The 15,705-nt window shown below is 36.0% G+C and overlaps 1 protein-coding gene and 1 long non-coding RNA gene across 2 annotated transcripts in view; one reads left to right on the top strand and one right to left on the bottom strand.

Moving 5' to 3' along the window:
- The window catches only part of LOC105309733, a 61,926-nt gene that overhangs the window by 6,866 nt on the left and 39,355 nt on the right, over positions 1 to 15,705 (bottom strand). The window contains exon 6 of the long non-coding RNA XR_002779001.1: positions 11,248 to 11,337. This is a non-coding gene — a long non-coding RNA (uncharacterized LOC105309733). The remainder of the gene's footprint in view (positions 1 to 11,247; positions 11,338 to 15,705) is intronic.
- On the top strand, positions 6,323 to 8,019 carry CCDC54 (coiled-coil domain containing 54). The gene has a single exon (XM_011386028.2). The coding sequence runs from the start codon at positions 6,686 to 6,688 to the stop codon at positions 7,667 to 7,669; it is 984 nt and encodes a 327-aa protein (XP_011384330.1). The 5' UTR covers positions 6,323 to 6,685; the 3' UTR covers positions 7,670 to 8,019.

Here is a 15,705-nt window from a genome sequence, read left to right as displayed (position 1 = left end):
GAGAATCAAATCAGTGATTTAGAAAATAAGGTAGCAGAAAACACCCAATCAGAACAGCAACAAGAAAGAATGAATCCAAAAAGTTAAGATAGTTTAAGGGGCCTCTGTGACAACATCAAGCATACCAACATTTGCACCATAGGGATACTGGAAAGAGAAGAGAGAGAGCAAGGAATTGAAAACTAATTTGAAGAAATAATGATGGAAAATACCTCTGGTGAAGGAAATTCACATACAAGCTCGGGAAGCGTAGAGTCTCAAACAAGATGAACCCAAAGAGGCCCACACCAAGATACATCATAATTAAAATGCAAAAAAAATCTTAAAGGCAGCAAGAGAAAAGCAGTTAGTTACCTATAAGGGAGCTCCCATAAGACTGTCAGCTGATTTCTCAACAGAAACTTTGCAGGCCAGAAGGGATTGGCATGAAATAGTCAAAGCAATGAAAAGCAATGACCTAGAACCAAGGATATTCTACCCAGCAAAGCTTTTATTTAGAATCAAAGGACAGACAAAGAGCTTCCCAGACAAAAAAACAAAACAAAACAAAACGGAGTTCATCACCACCAAACTTAAAGAGACTTCTTTAAGAAGAAAAACAAAAGATCAAAAATAGGAATAATTTAATGGCAATAACTGCATACCTATCAATAATTACTTTAAATGTACATGGATTAAATGCTCCAATCAAAAGACATAGAGTGGCTGATTGGATAAGAAAACAAAACCCTTACATATGCTGCCTATAGGAAACTCACTTCAGATTGAAAGGCATACACAGACTGAAAATAAAGTGATGGGCAAAGTTAGTTCATGAAAATGAAATGAAAAAAATAAATCTGGGGTAGCAATACTTATACTAGACAATATAGACTTTAAAACAAAGGCTATAACAAGAGACAAAGAGGAACCCAGTAATCTTGCTTCTGGGTATTAGGCCAAAGTAATCCAAAACACTACTTTGAAGGGACATATGCATTCCTACGTTCATTCCAGCATTATTTACAGTAGCCAAGATATGGAGGCATCCTGGGTGTCCAGCAAGATGAATAGATAAAGAAGAGATGGTATGTATATATACAATGGTATATTACTCAGCCATAAAAAAAAGAATAAAATCTTGCCATCTGCCACAAAATGGATTGACCTAAAGAGTATGGTGCTGAGTGGAGTATGTCAGACAGAGAAAGATGAATGCCATATGATTTTACTCACATGTGGAACCTAAAGAACAAAAATAAACAAACAAAACAAAACAAAAATAAATAAACGAACAAAACAGAAACAAACTCATAGGTATAGAGAATATTTTGATGGTTGTCAGACTGGGGAGGCAGGAAGATGAATGAAGACGGGAGAGGATTAAGAGGTACAAATTGGTAGTTACAAAATAGTCATGGGGATATAGAGCATACATGGGGTATATAGTCAGTAGTATTGTAATAACTATGTATGGTGTCAGATGGGTACTGGATTTATCGGGGTGATCACTTCATATGTTATATAAGTGTCTAACTACTGTGTTGTACATCTGAAACTAATATAATATTGTATGTCAACTATAATTGAAAAAAATACAAATATAAAAATTTTTGTAAAAAGAAATAGGCTCAGGAAAGTTCCAGTGTATATCAACAATCATCCGCTAATACATTCATTCACTCATTCATTAAATAAAGATATATTGAGCACCAACTATGTGTTAAGCTTTTCACACTGGAGATATAGAATTGAAAAGCAAGTGGGGATTGGAACATCAACAATAACAATACAGTATGTCGATCACTGCTAGGTGGAGACTCAGAACCCGTTGGGAGCTCTAGTAAGACTGCATGGAGGATCATGGAGAACAGGCAGGACAAGAAAATGTTACCTGAATGTCTCCTAAAGGTAGAGTAGAAATCTGCCTGGGTGAAAAATACATGAAGGGCATTCCAGAAATAGACCACAATTTTCACTAATATGATAAAGTAAATTCTCGCTACCAAATATTATATGAATGAAAATTATTATTCCATCCTTTCTTTAGAGATGTGTATCTTATTGTTTTGGCTCCAGGTTTCATATGATTTTAAAGTGTCATCATGAACATTTATTGACACCACAGAATGGAAGCAGCCCTCTCACCCCAAGTATCACTCTAGCCAGGTTGCCTCATCAATGTCACTGAGCTCCATCGCATCATTCAGCAGATAGTGAGACATCATTGCCTGACTCATCCTGCTTATAAATGCTATGTCTTTGCTTTCCTCTCCGTCCCTTGGTCCAGTGCAACAACAGCTCTGATGTCAATCTTTCTTTTCTACTCCTCATGGCTAGAAAGAATGAAAAGTAGAAGATGGCTTCACTTTGGGATACTTTATAACTACTTGGCTTATGTAACACCAGATTTAAGCTTGCTGATTAACACATTCTTATCCCTTTGGGTCAGCTACCTTGATCAAATTTGAAAGACCTTCCTGGTTCCTGTTCCCTCAATCTTTTATCTCACTCTGCACATGACAGGTGATAGTCAGGAGTGAGGGCTCAGGTTCTTGTAAACCTGGCCCTCAAATTTTATGGGAGAAGTAAAAGACTGTTGATAATTTTTTATGGTTATAACCACTAGGGTACATAAGGAATAGTAGCGACTATAGGTTTTAATATAAAGTTTAGAAATAATGTACAGTTTGTTAGCAGGATAGCTATAACTCTACCCATTCACTCAAAAAAGCATATGGTAAAGGACAATGTAAAAGCTTTTACATTGATAATCTTGGCTCTACCATAATTAATTTATAGTTAACTTACTCAAAAACACTAGCATTTTAAATATTAATTATATTACCTATTATTAGAGCCACCTCTCCAATAGTTATTCCATGCCAGTCTGCCTAACCACCATAGCTGGTTGTACTAGCTGTACTAGCTATACTAGGAGACAGAATACTGGTTTGTCCCATCTTGTTTGCTGCATTCTGGTGTTCTTCTAATCCAAATTCTTTATCTACGTGGTATATAGAACAGCGAGCAGTACATGCTTTATGCCTTGGTCATACAGATGGTGGAGTGGCCTCTTTACTGAGAAAGAATGAAAGGCAGAATAAGAGACTGAGAGAGAAAGTAAAGCTAAAACTTAAAGCTCTTAACCAATTCCTTCTTTCATTTGAAAGAAGAGTGAGGAGGAGATGGTCAGAAAGGAGGAGCAAAAGGGTTTACAAATATTGAGCACTTTACTCCTCAAAACAACTCTATGAAATAGGTGCTGTATTATCCCATTTTATAGGCTTGGGAAAGGTTAATAACTTGATTGAGAGTACAAGAGTCAGTAAATGGGACTGCCTTGAAGTCTAACCTCTCTGCCTCCAAATATCATTCCTGTAAAAATCTGCTTCCTGGAGAACATATTCCTCAGTAAGAATCTACTGCTAGGCTCCAGTCTGCCATGCTATTTTATTTCTAAATGTTTCCATATCTCTGGCAAGAACTCAAAGAGAGGGAGTCAGCTCTTTTCCTGTTAGTCATGCACATTTTGACTGCTCTCTCAACTTCACCCAAATCAACAGGCTTATATCCTCTCACTACAGCTTTTCACTGTCCAACAAGCCCCAGATAGGACGAGGTGCCTTTCATTAACAGTGATAAGCAAGTAACTAGAAACCCAGACAGGTTTATGTTTGTATCAAACCTAGTAGATTAATTTGTTTTATAAAAATAATCAGTAGACCTGAACATTTTTAGTTGCAAAATTTAAAAATCTATTATTCTTTATTACAGCTGTTATACTATTACTACAATAAGTCAGGAAAAGCCTCTAAATGTTCATCTTTACTTACTCGAATTAGAGATTGTTCAACTTCTAACGTCTTCACAAATTTCTGCTTCCTGTAGCTTTGATAAAATATAACCAACCAAATCTTTTTCAGATTGCTAAACAGATAAAATTGTAATCAAAGTGTCTTCTATAACTCTATAGTGTGATTTTTCTAAAAATGAAATGTCCATCTTGTTCTGAGTTGACAAATATGCATTTTATTAATCATGATTGTGTAGTAGTAGAGGTGAAATATATGGACTCTGGAGCCAAAAAGTAAAGATTTGAAATAGACTCTGCCTACTTTTTAGCAGAAAGAAAAATTACTTGACTTCTCTAAACTTCAGTTAAATAGGCTAATATTTAGGACCATGTCTGGTATGCACTCATTAAGACTTAGCTGTTACTAACCCTCAGGGAGTATTTGCTACAAGCTGTCTCTCTAATTTAATTGGGAATTCTGTAAAGAGAGAATACCTAATCTACAAATTGCTTCCAAATGTAATGAAATTTTAATACTAAATTTAACAATTAATGAAGATGATATAATAGTATACTTTCGAGATATTTAATTAAACATTGTTTCAATTTTACAGCTTTCTTTTAATATTCTAAGTCCATTTTTTTCTTCCTAGTCTCAAATATTTTTATTGGCCCTTGAAAACTTGATAGGTCCTGAGCATTGTGTCCGTAGTCCTTGATGGATGGAATGGCCTCGGCTAAGGTAAATGCAACAGCTTTGAATGCTACCTTTTCTGGCTCCAAATACTGTTCCTTTGATAGTCTGCCTCCTGAAGAACATTTTCCTCAGCAAGATTTTGAAAAGGTTTCTAAAAGTTTTTGTAAGGTTAGTAAACAGAGATTCAAAGCTTTCCCAGACATCACTGATGAGCCAAAATTCTCAGTTCATAGTTTGCCTACATTCAGAGTTTGTACCAAAACCCAGGCCAAAGCTCGTCCTGCAATTAGGCATAATGAGGAGAAAAGTTAGGACTGGAACTGGCACTGACCCAAGAATATCCTCTTTAATAGAGCGGAGTTGCACCTTAAGAGACAGGGTTATCGTGTCATTTTAATCTCAAAACATTCGGTCTTATGTGAAAATTTTTTTAAAAAATTAAGATTTACCTCAAAATATAAAATGCATAAAATATTTAATATTTCAAAGGGAATGGATTTCAAATATTTTTTTAAACCTGTAAGACAAACATGAGAAATGTATGATGTTATTTTAAAGCCTTAAGGCAGTGGTTCTCAAAGTGTGGCATACAATGGATCATAAGGGCAAAATATTTCAAAATAATATCAGGGCACTATATGATTTTTTCACTATGTTGGTATTTATATTTTTCAAATTGCATTGCAAAAACAATGTTGGATAAAATCGTTGGTACCTTAGCACAAACCAAGGCAGTGGTCCTAAATTGTAACAATAGTGACTATATTTCTCACCTCCATTAAATTATAGGAAAAAAAAAAAAACAAGAAAAAGCCAATTTAGCTCTAGAATGTTCTTGATGAAGCAGTAAACATTTTTAATTTTATTAAATATCAATCTTTCAGTATATCTTTTTAATATTGTGTGATGTAATGGGAAGTACACATAAACATGTCTGCTGCTTACCAAAGTTGTCTCCAGGAAAAGTATTAATTTGAGTTACAAACTGAACTAGCTGCTTTTTTCATGAAATACAATTTTTACTTGAAAACTGGCAGCATACGATAATATTCATATTTGGTTATTTAGCAAGCATTTTTGGGAAAAAAAAAGAATGTTAGGAGCCTGTCACTTTGAGGAAAACAACACAGAATCTTAATAAATTTTAAGCTAAAATTAAAATTTTGAAAAATTTTATCTGCCACCATGAACTTGGCCTCAAAGACTTTTCTGGTGAGAGTGATGGTGATATTAATGAATGTGATATTATATAATAAAGTAAGTTACCATTTGTAAGATCTGCATAATTTAGTGAATCATTATTTTCCAAATGACCAGTGCATGATATTATATATCTGTTCAAAATGGAAGAAAGGCCAGTGAATTTTAATGTAAAAGTACCGATCTGGTCTAAAATTACACATTGCGACTAACTTCTAAACAATTATCATTTGTCAAATTTTGTCAAAGTAGCAAAGAATAAAATCCTCAATTACCTGAAAAGGCTATTAAATTCTCTCACTTTTTCATTTACATATTTCTGTGAGGCCATATTTTCTTCATATACTTCAACCAAAACAACATTTCACAACAGATATAATGCAGAAGTAGAATCCAGGTGTTCCAGGTGTCTTCTATTAATCCAGATATTTAAAACATTTGCAAATATGTAAACAATGCCACTCTTACTATTTTTTTCTTTTGGAAAATGTAATAATTTTTCATAAAATATGTCATTTATGTTAACATGTAATGGGTCTTTATTTTAATAGATTAATATCTTAAGACTTTTAAAAATTCTTTAATTTAGTTTTAATATCTAATATAGAATATCAATTTATATAACCCACATAAATTAAAGTTCTGTGGTCTTCAATTTTTATAAGGGAAAAAGAGTCTTGTGACAAAAAATTTTGAAGATACTGCTTTAAAGTTAAATGTTTTCTAAGCCTACAGCCATTGTGACATCAGCATCAGGTCAGTAACCACCACTTGAAGGATTCCATGCAGGACACCATTGTTTCACAGAGCTCTCCAATTGCACTGCCCTGTAGGAAGCTAACCACCTAGAGTGCCTACTATTGCCCTTGATTTTCTCCATGGGGCATTCTACAATGTTACCAGGAAAGACAGCCAACAAATAGTAAGAGAAAGACCATTTCATTCTTACACTGCTCCTTTCTTTAATTCTCATCAGGTCTCCCAACATCTTGCCCCTTGTTTCACTGTAAAAGATGTACAAACTTCAAACCAAAAGGGCAAAAGCTGCTGCTGGGCAGATGTGGACTTCAAATCTCTCCAAGATCAGACAATCTCTTAAAAATGTTTACCATAAATGTAAGAACCAGCATCCAGATTCAACTAGAAATCCAACTTTGACTTCCTACGGTTGTGATCAAGATGACATTAGTACTGACGAAGAAATGAATCATACAGTAATGCTCCAAGATATTAAAACTTCACAAATTGAAATCCTCAGGCAAATGACTGATGTTGTCAGCACAATATCAAAAATCCAAGGAAAGATTGACTTTTATCAGAAGCAGATGGAGGTACTAGAAACCAGAATGAATGTTAACGAAGACAAACAATGCACTATAACTAAAGATATCTTCTCTATGAAAGAAGACATTGATGCTTTAAAGAAGAAGGTGACAGAACTGGAAAACCAGAATTCTTGCTCAGGCATACATTGTTTAGAAATCCTGGAAGGACAGAAGGGTAAAGAGGTCATGGAACTGCTTCACAAACTCATACAACCGGAAACTTTGAAAAACACATTGGCCTCTACAGACCCTGATATCTCTTCAGCAGAACCAGAGAAAGTGTGTAGTTATTCCAAGCCCACTGATCACCTTGAAGAAAAAACAATTTCTTCTCAAATTAAAGTTTTGAAGAAAAATAACCATCAAAATGCATTAAGCTTTAAAAAAGCAAAGTCAAATATTTATATTTACCCAGACTTTAGTACATGGATCAAGCTAACTTTTGTCCATGGAGGAAAGTGGAGATTTTTTCTCAGTGCTACCAAGTTAGAAGAATTCATTCAGTGGCTTCTTTCTAGACCAACCATCCCTCCTGAGGAACCGCAACTCACAACCCGGAGATATTGTCCATTCACTGGGCCTATTGTGAGCTTGACCACAATCTGTCTCTCTGTTTTCAACTACATTTACTGTCTTTTTGGTTCTTCAAAAGAGGAAGTAACTCGACTATAGAATTGTATTCTGTGTATCTTGGCAGTAAATAAATGTAACCTGGTGGCTCCAAGCATTCATGTATCTTCGTGGTTGCTGTAAACGCCTTCGTAGTTTGCTCCCTGAGGGCCCACTGTCTATGAAATGCTATATGTCAACAGTAAGTGAAGGCATATCATCCCATTGGGCAATTATGGCACATTTTCTTTCAATGCTCTTGTTTTCTTATAGGCAATTCATGAGGACTCATCTGGTGCCCATTTCATAGATAATTGGAAGCAAAATAAAGGGTCAAGGGACTGAGAAACACATTTGGTAGCCCCGAGTCAGTTTTCTATACACTCTTAATTTAGTGGCCTTTAGAAATAAGATTTGTGATACCAGAGAGAGACTCTACTAACAAGATTTTAAACAGTGTAGAGTGAAAAAGATACCCATTGTCAAGGCTACTAATGTTAGAGCTATAAAAATGAAGTGCATTGACAGGACAAGTTAAGCCAGAAAAAATATTATTCCAAAAATGGGATTTTTTTTTCAACTTCAGTTTCATCTCTACCAAACAATTAGAAAAGAAGGAAAAGGTTGAATATGGCACTGAGTATTTTTTACATTTTCATAAAATGAGATAAAAATGATGTCTTGTTTGATACAGAGGAAAAAGGGAGGGGCAGAATGTAAGGAAGGATTAGTGAAGCAAATTAAATCTCACTATATTACCATAGATTCTTATATGACTAGGCCTTTCTTTTTGTATGATTCATATACTACTTATCCAGGTGGGCTTCATTTTTAGACATAATAGGTGGTTGCTATCTAAATGTAATTTTTAAGAACATCATGCAGAATAACTGCAAAAATATTCTTCCTTCACCATGTAATTCACTAAATGAAATCTACCATTAGAGAGTCATATGCTGTTAAACTACAAATATTCTTGGTAAATGTACTACTCTAAATTATTCTCAGTTAATAATTTGAAAGAGGGTTTTGGCAATTAGCTAAGAACAACCCAATTTCAAATGAAGAAAAAGGCACTAGTGTGGTTATAAAGGGAACTAAGGGAGAAATATGATGAGAAGACACAATATTATCTGGTGCCAGTCTGTTGGTAATTATATACTACAACTTTTTCACTTACAAATGCATTTTATTTGACCCTTTTTTACAAATGTACAGATGTGTACACAAATAACTTTTAAAATATGTCAATGTGCGATAGGTGCAGCACAGATAATACTACTCTAAACTACTTACAGCAAGCCTATATATAAAATGAGTTTGTTTTAAATGGGATAATTGTGCTAAACAAAGCAAAGTGTCATTCTGGTAAAGGCAGCAGCAATGTATCTATATTTACTATCAGTGACATCCACGAAGAACAGCCAGAGTTCTAGATCAGCACATTGGGTATGGTCCTCACATCAGAGAGTAACTAGGTAGGCTATGACACAGGCATACAACATCACAAGTGGCTTCTGGGAGAGTAAAAAGTGATACTGCTGGTATTTGCCTGGGTCATCTGAGCCTCTATTTTAATGCATGCCTTCACTTTTTCCTCCCCTTACACGCCCCCTTAGCACTTGCTTATTCCTTCTAGAGTTTAGGGTAAGAGCATAAGGTCTGGGAATCACAAGACAGTTCTGAACAGTCTTAAGTCCTACACTTACAAGCTCTATTCATCTAAACTGGATTTGTTTTGTCATCTCCACCATGTTTGTTTTAATCTGCTGTTGTTGTTGTTGTTGTTGTTGTTGTTGTTTGTTTGTTTGTTTTTACCTAGAGGAAGAGGTGGAAGGGATACTACATGACTTTCTCAGAGTCTCAGACTCCTTCGAGATGATTGTCCTGTCAATTTACCCAAAGTCCTTGTGAGGAACGAGGATTTTTCTTTTGAGTCAATTAATAGTTCTATTAATTTAGTAAATATTTCTTCAGTGTTCACTAATAGCAAGGGATCATGGAGGATCAACGAAAAAGTAGACAACATTCCCTATACAGTAGACACATAACATTAAATAGGATAAATAGAATGTGTGCACACATAATAGTTCTAATGAATGACAGGTGGGGATGGCAGCAAAGAGCAATATAATAAGTACTCCCAGTATCCGAGAAGAAAGGGTGATGAGCTTGTAGTAAGAAGGTAAGAAGAAAAAGTTGTGGTGAAGGCAGTGTATCAGAAAGAAGGAAAAACGAGCACAGGAGTGGGGCCTGGAGGGACTGTGGGAAATAAAAGCTACCAAGTATGGCCATTATTTCAACTCTTTATGGATCTCATATTTCTCTTCAGAGATCCCCACCATGTTCATTTTAACCTCTTTTTTTGTTTTTTTTGTTGTTGTTTGTTTGTTTTTACCTATGTAAGAATATTTGTGGAGGAGGTGAGAGGGACACTACATGACTTTCTCAGAGTCTCCAACTCCCTCAAGATGACTGTCCTGTCAATTTACCCAAGGTCCTTGTGAGGAAAGAGCATTTTGCTTTTGAGTTGATTATTTAATAGCATCACTTAGACGATGACTCATTAAAATTAAAACTCAACTCGTAACTTCTTGTGAGAAAATAATTTTTCACCAGTCCTTGCTTTCAAATTCACCTGCCTCTCACTCAACTCACCTCCATCCTATCTGGCTCAGAGGAGGTCAGGTCTCTCTGGTCCACATTCCTCCCCCAGTGGCTTGCCGGGTCTTCTTCCCTTTTCTGTCTTAATCGCCACTACCAATTCTTTGTACTCGGCTTACAAAAATATATGTTCGCCTTGTCCCTGTGTCTCCCTCCTCTCTTACTGATTTCCCATCACCCTGTTTGCATGAGAAGCCCACCTCCCTGTCCCCACTTCCCATTCTCTTCCTGACTGTTCATAAGATCGTATTCGTCCATAACAATGCTCTCTTTTCTGGTCCTCTCATCATCATCCTGGCAGATCCTTCGCAATTCCTTAGATGATTCCTCTGCCACTAATCATTCCCTTAAAATATTTATGCTTCACTTTAATGATTTCTGAATCAAAGAACTAACACAGACTCTTCTGGAACCTCCTGAGCTTCCATCTCAAGTGACTATTTATCTTCTCCACTTTGATGTCTAGAGCAGTCTCAAAATCCTTACTCTTAAAATTAACCTTAGTAACTCTTCATTTTTTGGACTCAAACCCATTTCTTTTCCAGTAATCCTCTGCTAATGGCATCACAGTGCAAGTTAACCACATCTCCACACTGGGAATTACTCTCAGCATTTTTCTCCCTCACTTGATGTATCAATCATCAAATCTTACCCTCTTTATCTTGAACAATTCATAGGCTCCATCTCTATCTCTGTTCCCACCTCTACTCTTTTGGTTCAAGCCTCGATAATATCTCTTTCTGAATGAAAAGTTTTCCTCCTTGGTATCCCATCCTCCAGGATGTCCATAATCTAATTCTTAAAAAGTGATTTAAAAAAAAAAATGCTCTGAAATCTTTGCATTGCTCCTCATATCAAGCAAAATAAAATCCAAATTTATTAGCAGAGCCTACATGACTCTTTCAATGCTGCATTTTTACCTTTGGAAAGGGGAGTTCCATAGTGGTAAAGCACAATATCTTTGGCATCAGACTGACCTGATTCAAATCTGGCTCTGTCACTCACTCGCTGTGTAACTTTGGAACTAAGCCAAAGTTTCAATCCCCAAGGCCTGTGTGTCCTTATTCCTAAAATAAGAATAATAATCATGGGTTGTTGCCAGGAATAATGAAGATTATTATGTGAAGCTCTTAGCAATTTAATCGATGCACAATAAATGGTATTTATTATTATTACTTCCTCATCCTCATCTTCCCATGATAACTTTAAATGCAAATCACCATCCAGCCAAACTAAATGTCTTGCAGGTTTTTTCATATCTTTTATCTTTGTACTTGCTGATCCTACTGCCTTAAATGCCTTTCTTTTATCTGGCTATTAAGCAATAATTGGTCATTTGAGTCTCAATTCAAATATTTTTTCCTCAATACACTTTCCTCTATCTCAGTCTCTGAGGTAGAACTGAGGAGTCCCTCAACAAACCCAACCATTGATTTTACACATATATATGTATGTATGTATATATTACACACACACACACACACACACACACACACATGCACACGGGAAAAGAATAGCATTCATTTCTACCACATTGTCATTTTCTGTTCACCTGTCTATCTCCCTCACAAAACTGAGCTTTTTATGATACTGATAGAAACATACTTGTTTATCTGAAATACCAAAATCAGTTTTACTGGTTGGTTCTCAGAAAATGTTTTTAAATTAAAAAAAAAAAAAAGATGGAAAACCCCCACCATTCTGCTTTACAAAAAAAATTGTGTCTATATATATAATTAGATGAGTGTTTATAATGTGTATGTCAAACACGAAAACCATTGTGTATTCACCAAAATGTCTCAAACCATTGTTGTTGCTATTAAACACATTATTGGAGAGTCAGAACATTCAAAGAAAAACAGACCTTAGAACAGCTACTATCGAACATTTATTATGTTATCAGGTACTAGCTAGGCCCTGGATGTTCCATGGTAAACTTTATAACTATGTAATTTGGGCAAATTCCTTAAGCCTGTATTCTTTAGTTTTCTCAACTCTAAATTGAGAACAATTTATGTCATAAGACTATTATGTTAATTAAATGGCACAATGTGTATAACCTGCCCAGAACAGTGCCTCAGTTATTAGGTACTTAACAAATGGTGGTTGTTGTCTTCTTCTCTAGGCTAGATGTTAAAAGGGGGCATGAAGATTAACAAGACATGATCTTGCCTCAAGGAGCCCACATTCAGAACTCTTCCTCTTGTTTATCAGCCGTAAAGGACTCCAGACAAATAATGAACCAAGTAACAGCCTAAATACAAAAACTCCAAATCAACTCTTGACTCCCTCATCCAAAGATAGTGTGATAAGAATAAGACAGGGTGCGAAGCTCTCCTCCTAGTCTAGGCATTCAACCAATATTCCATCATTTGTAACAGCCATTCACCAACCTTTAATTGCACACTATAAAAATAGGCATCAGAGAAAAGTATTTGGAAGAAAGGGAGAAACTCAGTTTAAGATAAATAATTTAGTTCTTACTCTGAGTTTAAGGTTTGGAATACTTGCTTGCATAGACAGACATTAATGTCTGTTTTAAAAGCTGTTCATTCAAAACACATTCACTAACATTTATTGAAATCTGACTCTATGCCAGGAGCTAACCAAACTAGACTATGAAGAAACAGAGATGGAAAAGATACCAGTCTTGTCCTGAAGAAACGTACTTTCCAATGTTGTTCTCTCCAGTTGCCAAGTATTTTAGCCTGTTGCTTAGATTTGGAGTAGAAAACTATACACTTCACTTAAAACTTAATTTCATTTTTTTATGGGACAACTCAAGTCCCATGTAGAAAAAGACATTGCTGCTCCTAAAAGTAATGTTTTAAAGTTAATTCTTCAAGTCACAAAAATGCAACTTTTTCTGTATTGCTCTATACTCCCCAAAAATGTAGACCATACCCAACATATCAGTGGATTATGCTCCAAAATGTCATTTGTAAATCCAGTGTTTACAAGTCAGCATGTATATTACAAAGAAACATTCTTAGAGTTGGATTTTTTTTTTTTTTGGCTAACCTGTAAAAACCAATTGAATTACAATATACCCAAGGTATTAATGAAACTGTGGTGCCAAGCTTTTGTGTATTCCTATGCAAAGTGTATTCAAGAAATAATTACAAGAGCAGTAATCCTGACAGCTAAATGAAGGTCCCACTCTCTTTGCTCTCTCTTCTACCTGACATTAGAGTGAAAATTTCACATATTGATGACATTAAGAGGACACTTTGGGGAACAGAAGGACAAAGAACAGGATCTAATGAAGGCCAAGACAGGAACTCTAGAGATAAGAGGCTGACATGGGGAGTTCTTGTGCAAGAAAGGAGACAAGGGTTCCATGCGGCTCCTGCGAACCTAGTCCAGGGAATAAGGGCCAAAGTTTGATCAGGGTGATCTCTTTCAGTGATGAAAAATTAAAAGCTGAGCTAGAAGGGAGAGAATTATACATGTAAAGCACTTAGCATAAGTTCACGGTAGTGTTCAATAAATGGTGATGGAGATAATGTGGATAGTGAGGTAGTGGCAAAAATTGTAGGCTTTGCTTTATTTGTACATTTGGAATATAATGTACTTGGGAAATAACTTTATTTGTGATGAATATGAAACTCCAAGTATTCCTGAGCTATGAATGTTAGAAACAGACTGAGTTAGCGGAGCAGATTAATGGTTGGACCAATGGAACGTGCAGATAGAAGTGTTGCTCTAGTGGGCTCTTGTGACAAAGATAAGATAGATTTGCATATCCCTTCATCTTTCCCCTTCCCCACCCCATTCTTTGCAGCTAAAGCTTGAGGTGCAAGGATGTGAGGTGTGGGGAGATGCAGCACAGCCAGAGTCAGAGTCGAGGAGAGGGGAAAGGGCAAGGAGAAGAAAGAAAAGCCCCACTAGGAATGAGAAACAGCTGAGGTTTTGTGCAGCCCTTCATCTAGTAAGAATATTCCTACCAGGCAGAGGTAAGGCACCACACCATGTGCTCTGAAAATACTAAAAAAGGCAGTGCCTCCACAGGCAGTTTAACCAAATGTGATGGTCATCCTTTTTCTACTCTAATGTTACATTTTAGCTCTTAAAAATCTACATAAGCTTCCAGGAACGACTCTCAAGAGGACTCTTCCAATCGTCTCCTTAAGTTAAGGATGCCACCTATTTTTAGATATTTCCCCTCTCCTCAACTTTCACTGAGGACAGGAAGAGAAATACATGAAAATATGCCCAGGCGATAGTCTGATTCTGATGACAGATCTTTTCCACCAGTCTTTTCAGAAGGGGAGTTCTCACGAGCCAATATCCTGTTAGAACGTATAACACATCTTTCCGATATAAGAAATCAAAATGTGGGTGTCACTCATTTATAGTGACCCTCAGTCAACTTATATTTGCCAACCTAAAGATATTAATTGCTTGATGTACAGTTTATAATTGGATCACAGCTATCAGTGACACGGTTATCTGTTGTTATAGCAATATGAACAAAATTATGCCTTTGGCCGTCTAATTAGAGAAGCACCGTAGGTGATCCAGTGGGCATAGTTAATATGTTATCTAAGAGGTAAGATAAGAAGACACATCAGAGCTGATTTAATGATGTTTCTGATCAGAGGCTGCTCTGAAGACAGTGAGTTATTGAAGGAGACAAAGAGGAACTGATGACTGGCAGATTTATGCAGGCTTTTAGAGAACAACAAAAAGCAATGGAATTTACTAGATTCAACCTTATTGCAAACGATAACAATGAAAATTTTCTTCCTTCTCAGGAGTAGGATCCCAAAGTCATAGAAGACTGGCTATAAAAGAAGCCTAAAGATTACCAACTTCAGCGATATTCAAGTAGGAGTACCCCAGGGGGCTTTTTTAAATCTAGTAGACTTTTGCAAATTAACCCTCTCCAATATCATGATATGACCATGGGTTGGGGGACATAACCTTCCCCCTACTCCATTTGAGAATCATGACTACAAGGAACAGTAAATGTAGGGACTAAGAACAAATACCTAGATATTAGGCAGGAATGAATTAAAAGGGCTATGTTAGTCACCAGGTGTGTGACCTTATGAGTTTCTTAAATTCTCTGAGCCAATTTTCTTTTTTCTAAGTTGGAGATAATGATACAATATAATACAAAATTATGAGCTGAGGACAATATGAGGAAAATACTGCATTCAGCATCTGATACATAGTAAGTATTCAATAAATGTTCCATATAACTTGTGATGGTTAATTTTATGTGTAACTTATTGGGCCAAGGGATGCCCAGATATTTAGCAAAAACATTATTTCTAGGTGTGTCTGTGAGGGTTTCTGGATGAGATTAGGATTTGAATCTATAGACCAAATAAAGAAGATGCCCTCCCCAATACAGTGGGCATCATCCAATCTGTTGAGGGCCTGAATAGAACAAAATGGTGGAGAAAGGGTGAATTTGTTCTCTACTT

The sequence above is a fragment of the Pteropus vampyrus genome, unplaced genomic scaffold, assembly GCF_000151845.1.
Source record: "Pteropus vampyrus isolate Shadow unplaced genomic scaffold, Pvam_2.0 Scaffold1, whole genome shotgun sequence".
Classification (NCBI taxonomy): Eukaryota; Metazoa; Chordata; class Mammalia; order Chiroptera; family Pteropodidae; genus Pteropus; species Pteropus vampyrus.
The sequence above is the reverse complement of the archived record's forward strand: the minus strand, read 5'-3'. Positions and strand labels throughout refer to the sequence as shown.

Excerpts from the sequence above, each read along its gene's own strand:
- CCDC54 (XM_011386028.2), top strand. The coding sequence starts at position 6,686 with ATGTACAAACTTCAAACCAAAAGGGCAAAAGCTGCTGCTGGGCAGATG.